Source organism: Bos taurus, chromosome 1 (assembly GCF_002263795.3).
Source record: "Bos taurus isolate L1 Dominette 01449 registration number 42190680 breed Hereford chromosome 1, ARS-UCD2.0, whole genome shotgun sequence".
NCBI lineage: Eukaryota > Metazoa > Chordata > Mammalia > Artiodactyla > Bovidae > Bos > Bos taurus.
The window spans coordinates 66,210,229-66,227,368 of record NC_037328.1 but is presented as its reverse complement, the minus strand read 5'-3'; the positions used below and the strand labels follow the sequence as shown (position 1 = coordinate 66,227,368).

At 38.6% G+C, this 17,140-nt stretch overlaps 1 protein-coding gene across 8 annotated transcripts in view; it reads left to right on the top strand.

The window, feature by feature from the left end:
- The first annotated feature begins 736 nt into the window (after positions 1-736).
- GOLGB1 (golgin B1) overlaps positions 737-17,140 on the top strand; it is a 76,120-nt gene continuing 59,716 nt past the window's right edge. For 6 of the 8 annotated variants that reach the window (XM_024994656.2, XM_059887930.1, XM_005201431.5 and 3 more), the window contains exons 1-5: positions 737-848; positions 12,358-12,452; positions 13,854-14,006; positions 14,205-14,357; positions 16,342-16,470. In XM_024994656.2, the coding sequence (XP_024850424.1) occupies positions 12,360-12,452; positions 13,854-14,006; positions 14,205-14,357; positions 16,342-16,470 (528 nt within the window). In that variant the 5' untranslated portion in view covers positions 737-848; positions 12,358-12,359. Of the gene's footprint in view, positions 1,465-12,357; positions 12,453-13,853; positions 14,007-14,204; positions 14,358-16,341; positions 16,471-17,140 lie in introns of all 8 variants that reach the window. The other 2 variants (XM_024994636.2, XM_059887925.1) reach the window with 2 other exon arrangements.

The window sequence follows — 17,140 nt, the reverse complement described above, 5'->3', positions numbered from 1 at the left end:
GTCACTGACTCCTGTTCCAGGAACCGAACCCTCAGCCTCTGCGTAAGAGCCAATTTAAGCTCCACTTCTTAAAAGGAATTTCCTAGTATTCACGGTTCTCTCTCTCAGTCATGTCCTTAGAAACACCTCTGACATACAGACGCCAGGTTCTATCCCGAGTTTCATTAGTAAGTCACTGTCTTTGGGCGAGTCACTTTAACCTGATTCTCATTTTTCATCAGTAAAGGGAAAAGGTCATATTAGACAACCTACTTTCCGGCTGTAATATTTTATGACTCCACGAGCAAAACTCATATCCCCACTCCCTTCTTACGTCTCATTCAACAATCCTAATGGCAGCTGATTTCTGCTGTGCAGTATCTCTGCAAAAACCCAAGCCGTAATCTAAATCAGGCACGGTCAACCTAGCGGAGGAATTAGAAGAAATCGCCCGACCCACCTCACTTTGGAAACACCTGACCCTAAACAGAACGCCCGCCCTCCCAGCATTTCCGGCTCTTCCACAGATTTTCTTCCGGAACACTTGCTCGCGTTTGACTCCGCCCTTGCCCCGCTTTTCAGAGTCCATTGGCTATTTCTTTGAGGAAGCGGAGCATTTGCCGACATCGATTGGTCTCTTGCATTGTTGATGGGTTAGTTACAAACAAGGCGTGCCTGGTCTCCCTGGTAACGTCCTGCCGACCGTCTTGATTGGTCCATATCCTAATCCTATCTTCCGTCCCAACTGCGAGTGGCTGAGTCCCTTGGCGGGGCGCGGCGGTGGTAGGTGTCGCGTACGGGATTCCTGAGCTGACGTGGCTTAAATTTGGGAGGGGGCAGCTGGAGCCTCCGGCGACAGCCTCTTCCAGGTGAGTGGGGGACATTCCCCAACTCTTCGCCTTTTTGAGTCTTGTAACGGTCACCCCCGCCACAGGGCCCGCGGGGCTGCCGAAGCAGCTACACTCAGTCCTCTCCCCGTCCCGCCTCTCCTGATTCAGCCCAGGATCTGGCCCTTCTATCCGCCTCCCTTCACCTACCAGGCCTAGTTGTAATCGTCCACACGCCTGCTGGCCCCGACGATGGCTTCGGGGTCGCCCTATGCGGCCTCTAGACACATATCCACTGTCTGTCCCCTTCCCAGGAAGTTTCTCCTCCGGGAGCGATGGAGAAAGGCGTTCCGGACAGTCCTCTCCTCACGGCCTTGTTCCCTGAGCGGCCTTCTCAGGCTGACCTGCGTACGCAGCAGCCGGCGTCGGAGAGAACCTGCCCCGGCCCTGCGCTTCGGCCCTAAACAAACTTAGTTTCGGGAAGGAGAGGCGGGACCCAAACAAATCGAAAGTCTTGACAGCAGAGATCGCAGAAACGTTGGGGATAATAATGCCAAAGAGGGCCTATAGAACGATCCCGCTAATGAGTTGCTGGAGAGATTCAGAGAAGGGGACTAATCGTGCGATCCCATCAACACTAAAATCCCAGGAATCAGAGGTGGGCAGGCTGTAAGAGGAAAGGGAATCCTGAAGAGAGTTGGGGGTGTGTGTGTCGGGGCGGGGTGGGGGGGGGGTGGGGGCTTGATCTGGATTTGCTGGTGTGGATTGTGTTTATTCTGCATAACAGGAGTGACGTATAGGAGTGTGAAAGGCAGGATGAGCCGATGGACAACTGAGGAATTTTTGTCTGACTTAAAGAGTTCCAGTTGGTCTGTAGGGAGAAGACAATTTAAGAGGGCCAGAGATATTTAAAAATCACTGGATAAGTACTTTCACTTTTGGAAATAGTTGGAAGTTTTCTGAGCTTTTAAAGATCTCAATATATACACACTGCTATTTTTAAAATGGATACCCACCAAGGATCTACTGTATTATAGCACAGGGAACTCTGTTTAATGTTATGTTGCAGCCTGGATGGAAGGGGAGTTTGGGGGAGAATGGATACATGTATATGTATAGGTAAGTCCCTCTCCCTGCACTTGAAACTGTCACATTATTAATCAGGTATATTCCAATAGAAAATGAAGTTTTTAAAAAAAGAATCTCACAGTTCTGAACAAGCTGGCAGTGAAGAACTCCATACAGATAGTCTGGAGGCCTTTTCAAAAGAATGAAGGAATTAAATTGGGATGGTCAGAATGATTATGAATGGTCAGAATCAGGAAATGTTCTTTGGGGAAGTGGCAGGATATGGTCATGGATTGATACCGGAAAAAACTGAAGAGAATTCAAAAACTTCAGACGTTGTACACTGTTACACAGCTTTTAATTTTTATCCTTTGACCATGAAAGGATCATTTATGCTTTCCTCTTAACCATGTTAAATTTGTTGGACTATATCAGTAGTTTCCAAACATTTTTGACTGTTTGCTCTATTAGTAAAACATATTTGAGCAACCATCCTCTAAATACTGTATGCTGCTGCTGCTGCTGCTGCTGCTGCTAAGTCGCTTCAGTAGTGTCTGACTCTGTGTGACCCCATAGACGGCAGCCCACCAGGCTCCCCCGTCCCTGGGATTCTCCAGGCAAGAACACTGGAGTGGGTTGCCATTGCCCTCTCCAATGCAGGAAAGTGAAAAGTGAAAGTGAAGTCGCTGAGTCTTGTCCGACTCTTAGCGACCCCATGGACTGCGGCCCACCAGGCTCCTCCATCCACGGGATTTTCCAGGCAAGATTTTCCAAGAAGATTTTCCAGGCACCCCACTGGAGTGGGGTGCCACTGCCTTCTCCAAATACTGTATACTTAATTATAAATAGTATATTAATAGCACTGTAAATATATTATTTATAAACTATACAAAAACATAATAAAAAGGAAGAAAAATTCCTTCTCATTTTCTGGGACACTCCCAACCCAATCTAGAGATTACATAAAGGTGTTTCCTTACTTTTTGCAAAGTGTTTGCATCCCTAAGGACTTCCAGATGGGGAGAATCCTTTTTTATTTTTTGAGGACCTCCATTCCTCTGAGATGCAGCCTTTCTTAAAATTAATCATCTTTAGGATGCAATTCTTTTTTTTTTTTCCTTCTGTTTGAATCTTAAAAGTGTCTTTCTTTCCTCTTTGTATTATTGGATTAAATAGAGATGCTGATTTTATTCTTGTTGATAAAAAATAAATAATTCATAAACTTCTCTAGCTTAACAACTATTAGAAATTAATTATTTGGGACACATCTCCCCACTGATCATTACGTACCGGCCTATTGTTAGGAACCACTATTTGAAAAGATATTAGGATCTGTAATACTCCATTTTTAATTCAGCTAATAAAAAATCAGCAATACGTGCTTTTGGTAAAAGTAAATTCACTACAAAAGGATATCAAAACACACATCTCTTTCTGTGCTATATACTGATCCTTTTCCCCATTCTCTACTTCCCAGAAGTACGCACTGTAAATAATTTCTTTATTGTTAAGAAATTTTCTAATCATATTCAAGCACGTTTGTATTAAACATCTCTCTCCTTTTCTCTCTCACACAAGTTGAATAATAATATAACTGTTACTTTACACTTTTTTTGTCTCTTTTAATACTAAAAGGTGGTTTTTCCTTATCCATAAGTATAAAAGTACTCTGTTTTCTTAAAAGGCTGTTCAGCTTTGCCTTGTAGAAATATCAAGATGTATTTAGCCTGTCCCCTACTGATGGACATGGAGACTTTTCAGTCATTAGCCATCCCAAATACCGCTGTAGTGAATAGCGTGTACATATATCCTTTGTGCCGTCGCATGAACCCATCTATGGTATAAGTAATAAGGAATTTTCTGGGGCCCTACCACTCTGAGTCATTTCACTTTACTACTGTTGGGGAAAAAAAAAAAAAGTGGTTATGTAACTATAAGTATATATAAGCATATGGGTGCCCTCATGCCTGCCAAGCCCTATTTTCAGCCCTAATAAAGAATGTTGGGTGATGAGTTTGCTTAGAAAATAGGTTATCATCTGTGTCTCTACCAGTCAAGAAGCTTTGTTGAACTATGTGACTGGGAAAATAGCCTGCCTATGCCGTAGTTTATTCACATTAATACTGGGAATATCCAAAGAACCTCCTTGGAATTGTTTTAATAATAAAATAAGTAAAATGATGAGGATAAATAATTATAAGTAAAGTGATTGGAGTAATACTTAGTGTATAGTACTGTGTATATAGATTATATTACTACCATTTATTTCTAAATTTCTTGAATGAAAACAGTATTTTTTTCATATCATGAAAAATAGTTTTTCATTTTCTAATTCTAAAATTATATCATAATATTGCATATGATTTTCCCAGCTATATATCACCATTCCTATTAGTTTCTCAAACTGGTTGAGGATCACCTAGAATTAAGGAAAACAACTGAGGGGCAATTAAACATGCATTGAATAAGTTTGAGGAGTGACCTGAAACTATAACCATTTTCTGTGTTGTTGTTTCAGTGGGAAATGTGATTAAATTCCAGAGCAAATGGTGTGTATGCATGTAGTCACAGACATACACCCACTGTCTTCAGTTAGTTTATTTACCCATGCATTTTGTACTGGATTCTCTCTGGTTAGGGACATGCCATATATTTCTTTTTATATTTTTGTGATTCGTAGCATAATACTCCACACAGAGTGGATATTTTAAAAATTATTATTAGCAGCGAAGACTGAAAAAAGAAGACTCATTGAATTCTAAATGCCACCTCAACACAAAAGTGTTGAGATCCTGTGGCAGAGTTTGTAGAAGGTGTGGCCAGCACTGATGTTGGCAGATTGTTTTATTTGCCTGAATGTTTTATTGAACTCCAGCCTTGGCATAAAGTTTTTTATTTTATTCTTTTCCCAGGTTGCTATTTGTGATTTTGGTGCTTTATATAATAACAGCAAGAGTGCCGATTGTCCCGTAGTCACAGATATTCCTTAAATGAATTTATTGCTATATATTTCCCCCTTTACTAATTTTTATATGTGCATTTACCCATTTCTGTCCCACAGTGAGCCTGTCAGAGGCAGAGATCCATCTTTCTTCATTTAACTTAAGCATGACTACTTGAGGCTCTCTTGCCCTCATGGCCCCAGCCTCTGAGCTGCCTAAAGCACTTAACTGTAGGTGCCCAGGATGGCCTTCATTTTATACTGCTATGAATTCCTTTAATGTCACCAGCTATAGAAATCACTCTTGCGTCATGGAGTCATAATACTGGGCATTAGGATGCTCCTTGTTAATCTTATTCATTTTAAGATGTGGAAACTGGCAAGTGAGTTACTAGTATAATACAACGTTATGCTGGAGGCAGGACTGAAAGCTCAGTGCCTGGCTCCCAGTTTTTTGCTCTTCCTACTGTGCCATCTACTCAGGACCTCTCAGGATTGTTGAATCAGTCTTTGAGAAATTCCTTTTACTTTGGCCTGAGGTAATTCTTCCCTGGTACTGATCTTTCCCTTCAAATATAAAAATTTTTAAACAGTTGTGAGAGAACACATTTTCCATTGAATGAGCATTTATCTTATTCAATAATGCTTATTTAGCTGAGGGATCTTAAAAAGTTTTAGTTTCTCTGAGTGTCAGCTTTTTCATCTATAAAAGATGAGGATGATGATAATACCTATTTTGCAGATTTAATGATTAGGAAAAAATTGTATATAGAGTGTTTGATACAGATGTTCAGTAATTGTTACCATTAATATTATCATTATCCTATGTTCATCTGGATGTGTTGTTCATGTGCGATAATTCATAGGATGCTGACCCTTCTAGACGTCAAAATCTCATGTGTTGTAATGGTGGATTGGGGGCAGTGTTCACTTTGAGAAATATTGAGGATTTTAATTTTATATTTGGAAAATGAAAAAAATTCATATTTTCACAGTAGAAATTACATGTCAATCACATTCTGCGTGGCTAATGATGATATGTAAAAAATTTGATCTAGGCATACCATCCTGGGTGTTTTTCAGTTTCTGTTGAAGAACCGAGGCCTTTTCCCCACAGTCTGGGAATTGCACTTTCATGGAGCAGTTCAGTGTATTCCTCTGTCCTCTGCATTTCCTGGAATGCAGATCCTGGCAGCTGGATCCAGAGACTTTACCAGACTGAGATTCAATCCCTTTGGGAAGTCTATAGGTGGGGGTGTGTTGTTTCATCAAATGGCACATGATGTCTGGTTTTGCTCTTCTTTGAGGGTAGCAGCTCTTGATGTTCAATGTCTAGATCCATGAATTCATTAGAGTTGCAAAATATTAGACTAGATATTCCAGTTCTACCATTGTTTTCATTGTTACCTGGAATAACTTTATAAGTAGAGATGTGTCCCTTCATCTACTATTTGCTTCCTTAAGTGGTTAAGTCCAAATAGAAAAGACAAGAGGATCCTTGTACTTAACCTAGTTTTCACAATTCTTAGTTCAGATGATGACCAGTTTATTATTATGAACTTGTGGATTTTAATATTTTGGTGGATTTAAGTATCTTATGCAGTTTAATTCATATTCTTATTAGAAACTCAGTTGTTCCTTTGTCCTGTGGGAACCTCTTCAGTTTGTTTCTTGGGCCCCTTTAACAGGACTCTACATTAGTCTTTGATAGTTTCCTTGCTGTTTTGTGTGATAAGATGTTTCAGGCTCATTTTGTGCCATTTCCTGCTTCAGAACTGAAATCAGTCATTTTCTCTATGAAGCCCTCCTATTTTATTTTTAAAGTTACTTCTGTCTTTCTATTTTTTTAAATGGGAAATAGTGTTTTAAGACTCCAGTCTAGGCACTAGAGATACTTATTGCTTTTCAGTTTGTCATTGTTTTTTCGATGGACAGAGCTAGGAAAATGTATTTACTAAGGTAAAACACCCTGTAGGTTCATAGTAACACTTTTGCTTGAAATTCAAGATTAGTTTTTACTTGGGGGTTCTTAATTTCTTTTGTATTATATGTTTGTCTCCTTTTTCCCTAATGAATATATAATAGAATTACTATGCCCATAATTACTTTAAGTCCACAGGAAGCATGTAATAGTCAAGAAATAATAATACTGATCACCACCAATTTTGATTTTTTTAAATTTTATTGTTTCTTTTACATATGCTATTCATATTTTCCCCAGTTTTTAAAATTGGAGGCCTATGTGTTCTCAGAGCATAGAATCATTAAATACTATTCTCTCTCCATCCTGGCCTTAGTTCTATGAGTAACATATTTAGTGCTTATCACCAGTCCTTATGATGATGTTTCTTTAGTCATTTTGGTTTCTCAAGCTCTCTTTCTTAACAGATGCCTTAGGAAAGGCTCCTGGGAAAATTTATCATCAATTTTCTTGCAAGTTCATAACATTCTATCTGTGCTTCTTACATATGCAGGTCATTTTTGCTAAAAATAAAATCTTTAACTCGCCTTTTCTTTCCTTAAATATCTCAAATCTGTAACTCCATTTTTTTTTTTTTTCTGGCAAAAATATTACTGTTGAAAAGTCTGAGAGTCTTTTTGTTGTTGCTGTTGTTGGCTTATAAGTCACATGATATTTCAGCCTAAATCTCAAAGGATTTTAAAAAATTTTTACTAGAATGTCTTGCCGGTCGTTTTAGGTTGATATTCTCAGGTACCTGATGGCTTCTTTCAATATGTTACTTCAAATCTTTAAAAAATTTTTAGATAAGTGCTCTTGGACTTTGTTTTTTTGTGTGTGTGTTCGGTACCTTTGCTTTGGTTTTTTTTTTCAGGGAATCCTACTATCCTCATTGCCTACCTTCAGTATTTATCACTTCTCTTGATTCCTTCTTTACTATTTATTTCTTTGAATTTTTTAAAGAAACAAATTATTAGGAATAATTTTAAATTTATCACAGAAAGTATACAAAGATAATTCAGAGTTTACTGTCCCCCTCACGCAGTAGTCTCTAATGTTAACACGTTACATTAGTAAAAGGCATGTGTCAAAACTAGAAAACCAACACTGGTGCACTACTAAATTCCATACTTTGGATTTCACTCCTTTCTCCATTGATGTCCTTTTTGCTGGTATAGGATCTTGCCTCGATGTTCATGGCTGCTGACTGATCAGAGTGGTAGTTGCTAAAAGTTAGAATGGTTGTGGCAATTTTTAAAAATAAGGCAGCAATGAACTTTGCTGTATCAATTAACTCTCCTTTCATGAACAAATTCTCCATAACATGCGGTGCTGTTTGATAGCATTTTACACACAGTAGAAATTCTTTGAAAATTGGAGTAGATCCTCTCACACCCTGCTACTACTTTATCAACTGAGTTTATGTAATATTCTAAATTGTTGTCATTTCAACAGCCTTTATAGTTTGTTCACCAGCAGTAGATTCCATCTCATGAAACCACTTCTTTGCTCATCTAGAAGCAGCAACTCCTTATCTGTAAAAGATTTATCTTGAGATTGCAGTGATTCAGTCACATTTTCAGCCTCTACTTTTAATTCTTTTGATAGTTCTCTTACTGTTTCCATCACAGTTGCACTTAACTTCTTCCACAAAAATCTTGAGCCCCTTAAAGGTCATCAGTGAAGGTTGGACTTGACTTCTCCCAAACTCATGTTAATGTTTGTGAAAATGAGACAAGACAAGGAGGTCGTTAATCACAGACCAGTAGGGAGATAAGGGTTAATTTATAAGATTTGGCATTATAAATTCTTTTGGCCTCAGCTCCCTTCCCTGGAGATAACAGTATTATTTTCTTCATGGTATAGAGAGAACATCTTTCATGTGAGTGTTTTAGCTCTTCCTTTTAGGAAGAAAAGGGGAGATCAGCACACTCTACCTGTACCTGCTGTTTTCTAGCTGTCTTTAGCTCAAAAAATAATCCTTATGCCAAGTGGCATATTTTGGAATGAGTGGAACATTCTGCTACCCTTTGGTTCCCCCTTCTTCCTTGGATGACTATGAATCTTGTGGCTTGGATATTTTTTCTATATCCATGTTTACTCTGGAGTTTGTGGGAAACTGTATCTCATTATTTGTTGCTTGTTTGTTTTGGTAAAGACTGTCTATGGGTTTTTAAAATTTTGTTATCTAGTTGTTTTATCTATTTTTATATGGGAATTTAGGAAGATCCAAAAGGTCTACTGTCTGCTACTGCCATCTTCTCAGAGTCCCATCAGTTGGTTGTATTTTTTTTTTTTCCTGCTATTATTCTTAACAGAGTCTGAAAAATCTGAAGATAAAGTGATTATGTTTGGTAAGTTAGGTTCTATTGTGACTCTTCAGATCAGATCAGATCAGTTGCTCAGTCGTGTCCGACTCTTTGCTACCCCATAAATCGCAGCACACCAGGCCTCCCTGTCCATCACCAACTCCCAGAGTTCACTCAGACTCATGTCCATCCAGTCGGTGATGCCATCCAGCCATCTCATCCTCTGTCGTCCCCTTCTCCTCCTGCCCCCAATTCCTCCCAGCATCAGAGTCTTTTCCAGTGAGTGAGGTGGCCAAAGTACTGGAGTTTCAGCTTTAGCATCTTTCCTTCCAAAGAAATCCCAGGGCTGATCTCCTTCAGAATGGACTGGTTGGATCTCCTTGCAGTCCAAGGGACTCTCAAGAGTCTTCTCCAACACCACAGTTCAAAAGCATCAATTCTTCGGCCCTCAGCTTTTTATAGTCCAACTCTCACATCCATACATGACTGCTGGAAAAACCATAGCATTGACTAGACGGACCTTTGTTGACAGAGTAATATCTCTGCTTTTAATATGCTGTCTAGGTAGGTTATAGCTTTTCTTCCAGGGAGCAAGTGTCTTTTAATTTCATGACTGCAGTCACCATCTGCAGTGATTTTGGAGCCCAAGAAAATAAAGTCTCTCACTGTTTGCATTGTTTCCCCATCTATTTGCCATGAAGTGATGGGACCATGATCTTCTTTTCTGAATGTTGAGTTTTAAGCCAGCATTTTCACTCTCCTGTTTCACTTTCATCAAGAGGCTCTTTAGTTCTTCTTTGCTTTCTGCCATAAGGGTGGTGTTATCTGCATATCTGACGTTATTGATATTTCTCCCAGCAATCTTGATTCCAGCTTGTGCTTTATCCAGCCCCACATTTTGCATGATGTGCTCTGCATAGACGTTAAATAAGCAGGGTGACAATATACAGCCTTGACTTACTCCTTTCCTGACTTAGAACCAATCTGTTGTTCCATGTCCAGTTCTAACTGTTACTTCTTGACCTGCGTATAGATTTCTCAGGAGGCAGGTTAGGTGGTCTGGTATTCCCATCTCTAAGAATTTTCCAGTTTGTTGTGATCCACACAAAGGCTTTGGCATAGCCAATAAAGAAGAAGTAGATGTTTTTCTGGAACTCTCTTGCTTTTTTGATGATCCAGCAGATGTTGGCAATTTGATCTCTGGTTCCTCTGCCTTTTCTAAATCCAGCTTGAACATCTGGAAGTTCACAGTTCACATACTGTTGAAGCCTAGCTTGGAGAATTTTGAGCATTACTTTACTAGTGTGTGAGATGAGTGCAATTGTGCTATAGTTTGAGCATTCTTTGGCATTGCTTTTCTTTGAGATAGGAATGAAAACTGACCGTTTCCAGTCCTGTGGCCACTGCTGAGTTTTCCAAATTTGCTGGCATATTGAGTGTAACACTTTCACAGCATCATCTTTGAGGATTTGAAATAGTTCAACTGGAATTCCATCACCTCCACTAGCTTTGTTCGTAGTGATGCTTCCTAAGGCCCACTTGACTTCTCATTCCAGGATGTCTGCCTCTAGGTGAGTGATCACACCATCGTGGTTATCAGGGTCATGAAGATCTTTTTTGTATAGTTCTTCTGTGTATTCTTGCCACCTCTTCTTAATATCTTCTGCTTCTGTTAGGTCCATACCATTTCTGTCCTTTATTGTGCCCATCTTTGCATGAAATTATGTTCCTCAGCACTTGTATATGACTCTTACATTGCCATTTCAGTAGTTAGTTATATATGGTCCTATGTTGCCCTCCTAGGAGTGATTCTCTCCTCCTTTCCTGTTGTACGCATCTTTTCAAAATGCCATATACTGCTTATCTTAGTAACCTGTTACAGAAACAAAGAGCTTCCCTGGTAGCTCAGCTGGTGAAGAATTGGCCTTCTATGCAGGAGATCCTGGTTCTATTCCTGGGTTGTGAAGATCCCCTGGAGAAGGGACAGTCTACACTCTCCACTATAGTTGGGCTTCCCTGGTGGCTCAGACGGTAAAGAATCTGCCTGCAGTGTGGGAGACCTGAATTTGGAAGATCTCAACCCACTCCGGTATTTATGTCTGGAGAATCCCCATGGACAGAAGAGCCTGGCAGGCTACAGTCCATGGAGTCGCAAAAAGTTGGATATGACTGAGCGACTAAGCATAGCATAGAAACAAATGTCTTGCCATTTCTTAATTAGGGACCGTGGGTGCCCTAAACACTATTAATACTCTAAGTAAAAGAAAATGATAGCAGTCTAGCTTTATTCAAGTGCCTGTTTTGTGCTATAGCTTTTACATTTCTGTTTCTTCCTGCTGAGGATTTTAAAACCCAAATAATATTTTGTTAGCATAAAATTTACCATAATTGCATATGATAATGCTATGCACGGTCCAGCTTATTTTTATTTTTCCTATCAGAACATTAATATTCTCACTTTTAAGGGCATTATGGACTGGCAAGTGATACTGATCTAAATGAATTAATGATTAAATAAATAAGGAAGAAAAGAGAAAGAGTATGTGTGTGGGGCTGGTTTTCAGGTTCTGTTTCTTCTTAAGTGAGATTTGGTGGCTTGTTATCTTTCAAGGCCTACTTCATCTATGTTGATGAATTTATAGGCATAGAGTTATTTATAGTTTTCCTTAGGTCAGTAGTAATGTTTCTTTCCTCTCTCATATCTGATGTTAATAATTTGTGTCTTCTCCCTTTTTTTGTTGTCAGCCTAACTGAGCTTTGTATATTTTATTTATTCATTTCTTCGAAGAATCAACTTTTGGTTTTATTCATTTTCTCTATTTTTCTATTTTCAGTTTTATTAATTTCTGCAGGTAAAAAGAAAAACATTTGTTGAATGATGGAGTGTATTTGACAAATTAGAAGTGGACAGTAGTCTGACAAGGGAAAGAATAGTTAGAGTTCCATGTTTGCCCATGAAATTGTGATTAAAGGAAACCTGTAAGCTTTAAAGATAACCTTAGGGATATTATTTTGCACTAACCATTATGTATTTGTATTTCATTTAAAAAATATTAGTGATGGCGCTTAAAAATCTCTGTGTAGATATCACTGAAAAGAACAGTGTGTTACTACACTGTACATACTCAGAAGCCTGTTTAAAGCCGTCATGCTGTGTAATCTATGTGTGTGTATCACCTGCAGTTTTCTTATTTCACTTATAGATGATACAGTTACCATCATAGGAGAAACGTGTGTCCATTTGACTGATTCTTATGTTTTATTTTCTTGCAGAAATGCTGAGTCGACTGTCAGGATTAGCAAATGTTGTTTTACATGAATTATCAGGAGATGACACTGATGAGAATATGAGGGCTTCCTTAGAACCTGTGAGTAGCTCTGTTCTGATTAAGCTGATGAGATGTATATTCCCTGTCCTTCTGATGACAAGAATTTAAGATGAAAGAGTGTGAGCAGCCTCCCTCATGCTAGGTGGAAGAGAAGATTAAGAAAAATATTGAGACTTTGTAAATGATCCTTTTCCTGTAAGGTTGTAGCCTATAAGGCCCAGTAATGGACTTCCCTGGTGGCTCAGGTGGTAGAGCGTCTGTCTACAATGCTGGAGACCTGGGTTTGATCCCTGGGTCCGGAAGATTCCCTGGAGAAGGAAATGGCAACCCACTCCAGTACTCTTGCCTAGAAAATCCCATGGACGGAGGAGCCTGGTGCAGGCTACTGTCCATGGGGTCACAAAGAGTCGGACACAACTGAGCGACTTCACTTTTCAATGGAAATCAAGTCCTGGATAAGATTAGAAAGAGTGTCTTCATTTGTTCCCCTGGGGCTTGTTTAGCACTAGATTGTTTTAACTCAGGTATGTTCTCTTGTTTCACAGGAAACGTCTGAAACAAGAAGTGGAGCAACTTTCTGGTTTCAGACTGTTTGCCATTATAAACTCATCTAGCCCTTCTCTTATAGTTTGTATTGTAGTTTTTGAAGGTCACATAGGAATCAAAGTCCTTTCACTTTCTGAAAAGACAAGCAGTGTTCCCTGATGGTTAAGAGAATTTTATTCAACTACTCTCTTAATTTTAAATTTTGGGCTCTTTCACTTAATGTTATGTGATCTTTGCTTGCCTTTATTTTTCTCTTTGGTAAAATTAGTATGATGAGACTGTAAATGAGATAATGATTGTAAATGGTTAACATTTGCAAAGTAACATGTATTGCAATGGCTCTGATAATAATTATTGGATAATAATAATATTGGGTAATTATTATTGAAAAGATGTCTTTTTAAAATTAAACCATTTTTAAAATTTTTATTTCCCCTGCCAGGTAAGTATGAGTATGTCTCTGTCCACCCCCACACAGCATTAAGTGCCTTATAGTGTACATGCACACTCACTTCACTCCCCCTCCCTACCCACCCTCCTCCTCCACCCTCAGCCATCTTCTACACCCCCTCCTTTTTTGCAACTCTGATCCATTCCAAACAGCTCTTCTAATAAAACCCAAGCAATATCTCTGGAGGGTTTTCCCCAGCCTAAGGAATTCAGTCCCAGAGAATTATACCACTAGACTGCAAGATTTACATAAGCCAAGCCCCATTCTTGACACCTAAGGCCCCTTCTTTCCTCCAGCCCATACTCTGCCCTTGAACACCCATCTCCTTGGAAAGATTTCTTAAGTAAGGACAAGAGATAAGATGAAGTTGGAATGAAGAAACTCCTGTTGGGAAGTTTATACCTTTTCATTTGTAAATTTGCAACTTTTTGTCTAAATACCAGGAATTACCCCAAGAATCTGACATGGAATTTAATGATAGAACACAAGAGGATGTTCTGGAGCGCCTGGCTTATGTAGAACAGTTGGTGGTGGAACTAAAAGAAATCATTAGACAGAAGGATGCTGAATTGCAGCAGAAGGATGAAGTTCTACAGGTACCATTGTCCTTTCTTGCCAAGCATTTGATAAAAGACAGACATAAGAGTAACTTCAGTTTTTCTCTTCACTTAGATTATTAGAGAATCTGATTTCCCTAGTACCGTAAGATGATGCTTACTGAGAATAACTTTTGTTATATACTGGATAAGTGATGAATAAACATTTTTGTATTTACCATCATTGTTCTCTGACAGGAAGAAAGAAAAGCTGCTGATAACAAAATAAAAAAGCTAAAACTTCACGCTAAGGCCAAATTAACTTCTTTGAATAAACACATAGAAGAGATGAAGGCACAAGGAGGGACTGTTCTGTCCACCGAACCGCAGTCAGAGGAGCAACTCTCCAAGGTATAGTGACTGGGTATAATATACACTTCCTCAGGAGCAAAAGCCTCTCATTGTAGCAGATCTTCACTAATCACAAAAATTTATGAAGCTGAAGTAACACAGCACTAAATGCTATCCTTTTATTGAGCTCGCAGCCTAACTGGGCTATAGGCCAAGCACAGAATAAAAGGCCAACAAAAAACATGGAAGTTAAATATCAGTTGTAACCTACACTTGCAGAGAATTAAAAAGGCTAACAAGAAGAAGTAAATATTGAAGTGAGGCATTTAGCTTTTGAATCCTTGGTTAGAAGAGTAAACTAAGTGTTCTCTAAGGTTTCTCCCAGCTCTGAAATTCTTTAATTTAGTGACAGAATATGCTTTGTCTTCATGTGGCCACATAATAGTACTTTGAATAGTTTCATGCATTGTGGGCTTAATCAGCTGGATTATCTTGGGCTCCAGTAAGGGATGCCCTCTATCTAGGTTTATGACTGCCACCAACAAACAGTTTAAGGTAGAAGATAAGAGAAAGGAGTAAGCCAAGTGTTGGCTTTTGAGAAATTGAGCATTGTTCTAGTACTTGTTCTTACTGTCTTTCCCAAATATTCACATTCAGTCAGCTAGTTAGAGAACAAGAAACTTTTGACAAATTTGGTATAGAATAAAGAGAGACCAGCCCCATCAGATGTACAATTACAGTTGGCTTAGATGTCACTCTACATAAGAGATCTTTTAATTTGTTTTAGCTTACACCGTGTTTTATTTTTTGACTCGCTAGTATTCTTATCCACAACGATTTTAGTTCTTGGGAAATGAGACTTAAATCAATTCTTTAGGCATAACCCTGGGGTTGCTAGTACCCTGGTTAGTCTTTCCTTCCTGGGTCTAATGCTCAGAAGACATTACTTTTCCTGCATTGATAGATAGCCTTATTTAGCTTCTCAAAGCTGATTTTAGAAGCTTCTCTTATTCTTCTCAAATAATGCCTTCATCTGGATTCTTCTTTTCTTACTTACTGGTTTTTTCCTCTCATTATTCTTTCTTCCCCCTGGCCGTGGTAGCACCAACCTGTATCTCCCCATGTGACTTTGTTTCTTCTAACTTTTCCCTCTGCTATGTTGTTATATTTTTAAGTTATCCATTTTATACCTGCCCCCTCTTTTTTAAAGCTCTGAGACCTTAAACAAATCAGCATCATGTAGCTTCATTTCCTTCCTCTGTTAAATAAAAGGGTTAGATTAAATGATTTCTAAGTTTCAGCAGCTAGTCACAGCAGCTCTTTAACTATTGTTTACCCATGACAGAGCTTGATAGTCTCTGGAAAGTGTAGTTTAAGAAATGATGGCAATCCTCAGATACTTGACAGACTGTTGTGTGAAAGAAAGTGTAAAATTATTCTGTGTGGTTCCAATAAGCAGAATAGGTTCATTTTGGAGGGCAAGGAGTGGTGGTGAATTCAGTTGGGAGGCATCTGGTTCAGTCGAAAGAAGAGCTTTTGGGGGAAAAAAAAAGACTGTTGAAATATGTTAATTCCTCCCCTCCTTCTGTCTCTTTTATGATTTTTTTGTCCTTCACTTAGCAGCTGTGTTTTCCTGAATTCTGCCCTCTAGTTCTTCAAGGCAGGGGGATTATGAGTTTTATGTTAAGTTTTAGTCCTGTATGGCACTGACTGATTTTGCCCTCAGACTAAAAACTATAAAAATAGGAAATTTGGTGTCATTTCTCCCAGGTATCAACTCCCTTCTGGTATCCTCCTGCTTCTGGTTGCTCTCCATCGTTTTCAGATAGCTGTTTGTCTATCTTGTCCAGTTTATAGTGAGAAAGAATGGGTCTGACAGGAACTTCTTGGCCGTACTCAAACTCGAAAACTCTAAGATTGCTTCCTTGTTGTTAGGTCAAGTGTTATTTTTTGCTCCCATTTATTGGATAACACTATAATCAAGGAGCTGTATAGGGCAAATTAGAGTCTTTTAAATAAATAACTTTATTTCCTGCGTTTTCAGCATGACAAGAGTTCTACAGAGGAAGAGATAGAAGTAGAAAAGATAAAACATAAACTCCAGGAGAAAGAGGAACTAATTACCAGTTTGCAAGCCCAACTTACCCAGGCACAGGCAAACCAAGCTACACAGGTAGGGGTGTAAGTTACCTCATAATCATTAAGTTAACAAATCTCTATCAACTCCTTCCTTCCTTGTTCCCTTCCCTTTTCTTTCCTCTTGTCTTTCCTTCTCCACTAAGTCTAGTAATTCTACTAGACTGTGCATTGGTGTTTATCATGCATGGTTGATATTTGTAGATAGCCAGATATCTTTTTCAATACATGGTTTCACACATTTTATTTCAGAAGAGTTTTCTTGAATCATATAGCTTCTAGTATTTGGTCTGTTTTCTTCTTTAGGGACTTCTATTACCCATATGTTTCACCTTTGATTATCTTCCATATTTGTCACTTTCAGTTCCTTTTTATCTCTTCATTTTCAAAAGTTTCTTCTTTTTTTTTCTTCTTTAAGGCATTCTATTTCGTGTTTATTTACTTTTGTAAATTGTTTTGTGTTCAAAATAAATTGTTTTGTGTTTTGTGTTCTTGTTTGTGTTCTTTTCAGGACTCGTTTTGATTCAAAAGAATCAAATTTTTCCTGAATTTTGTCACCTCATTTCTGAATTTTTCTAATTCTGATTTTAAAACTGTTCTTTTGTGTCTTATATAATTTTCTTATTTTTTAAAAACACCTTTGAAATATATTGCAATTTTGACTTTGAGCTTGCCTATGGTATGCTTTTCTCACCTGCTTGGTTTTC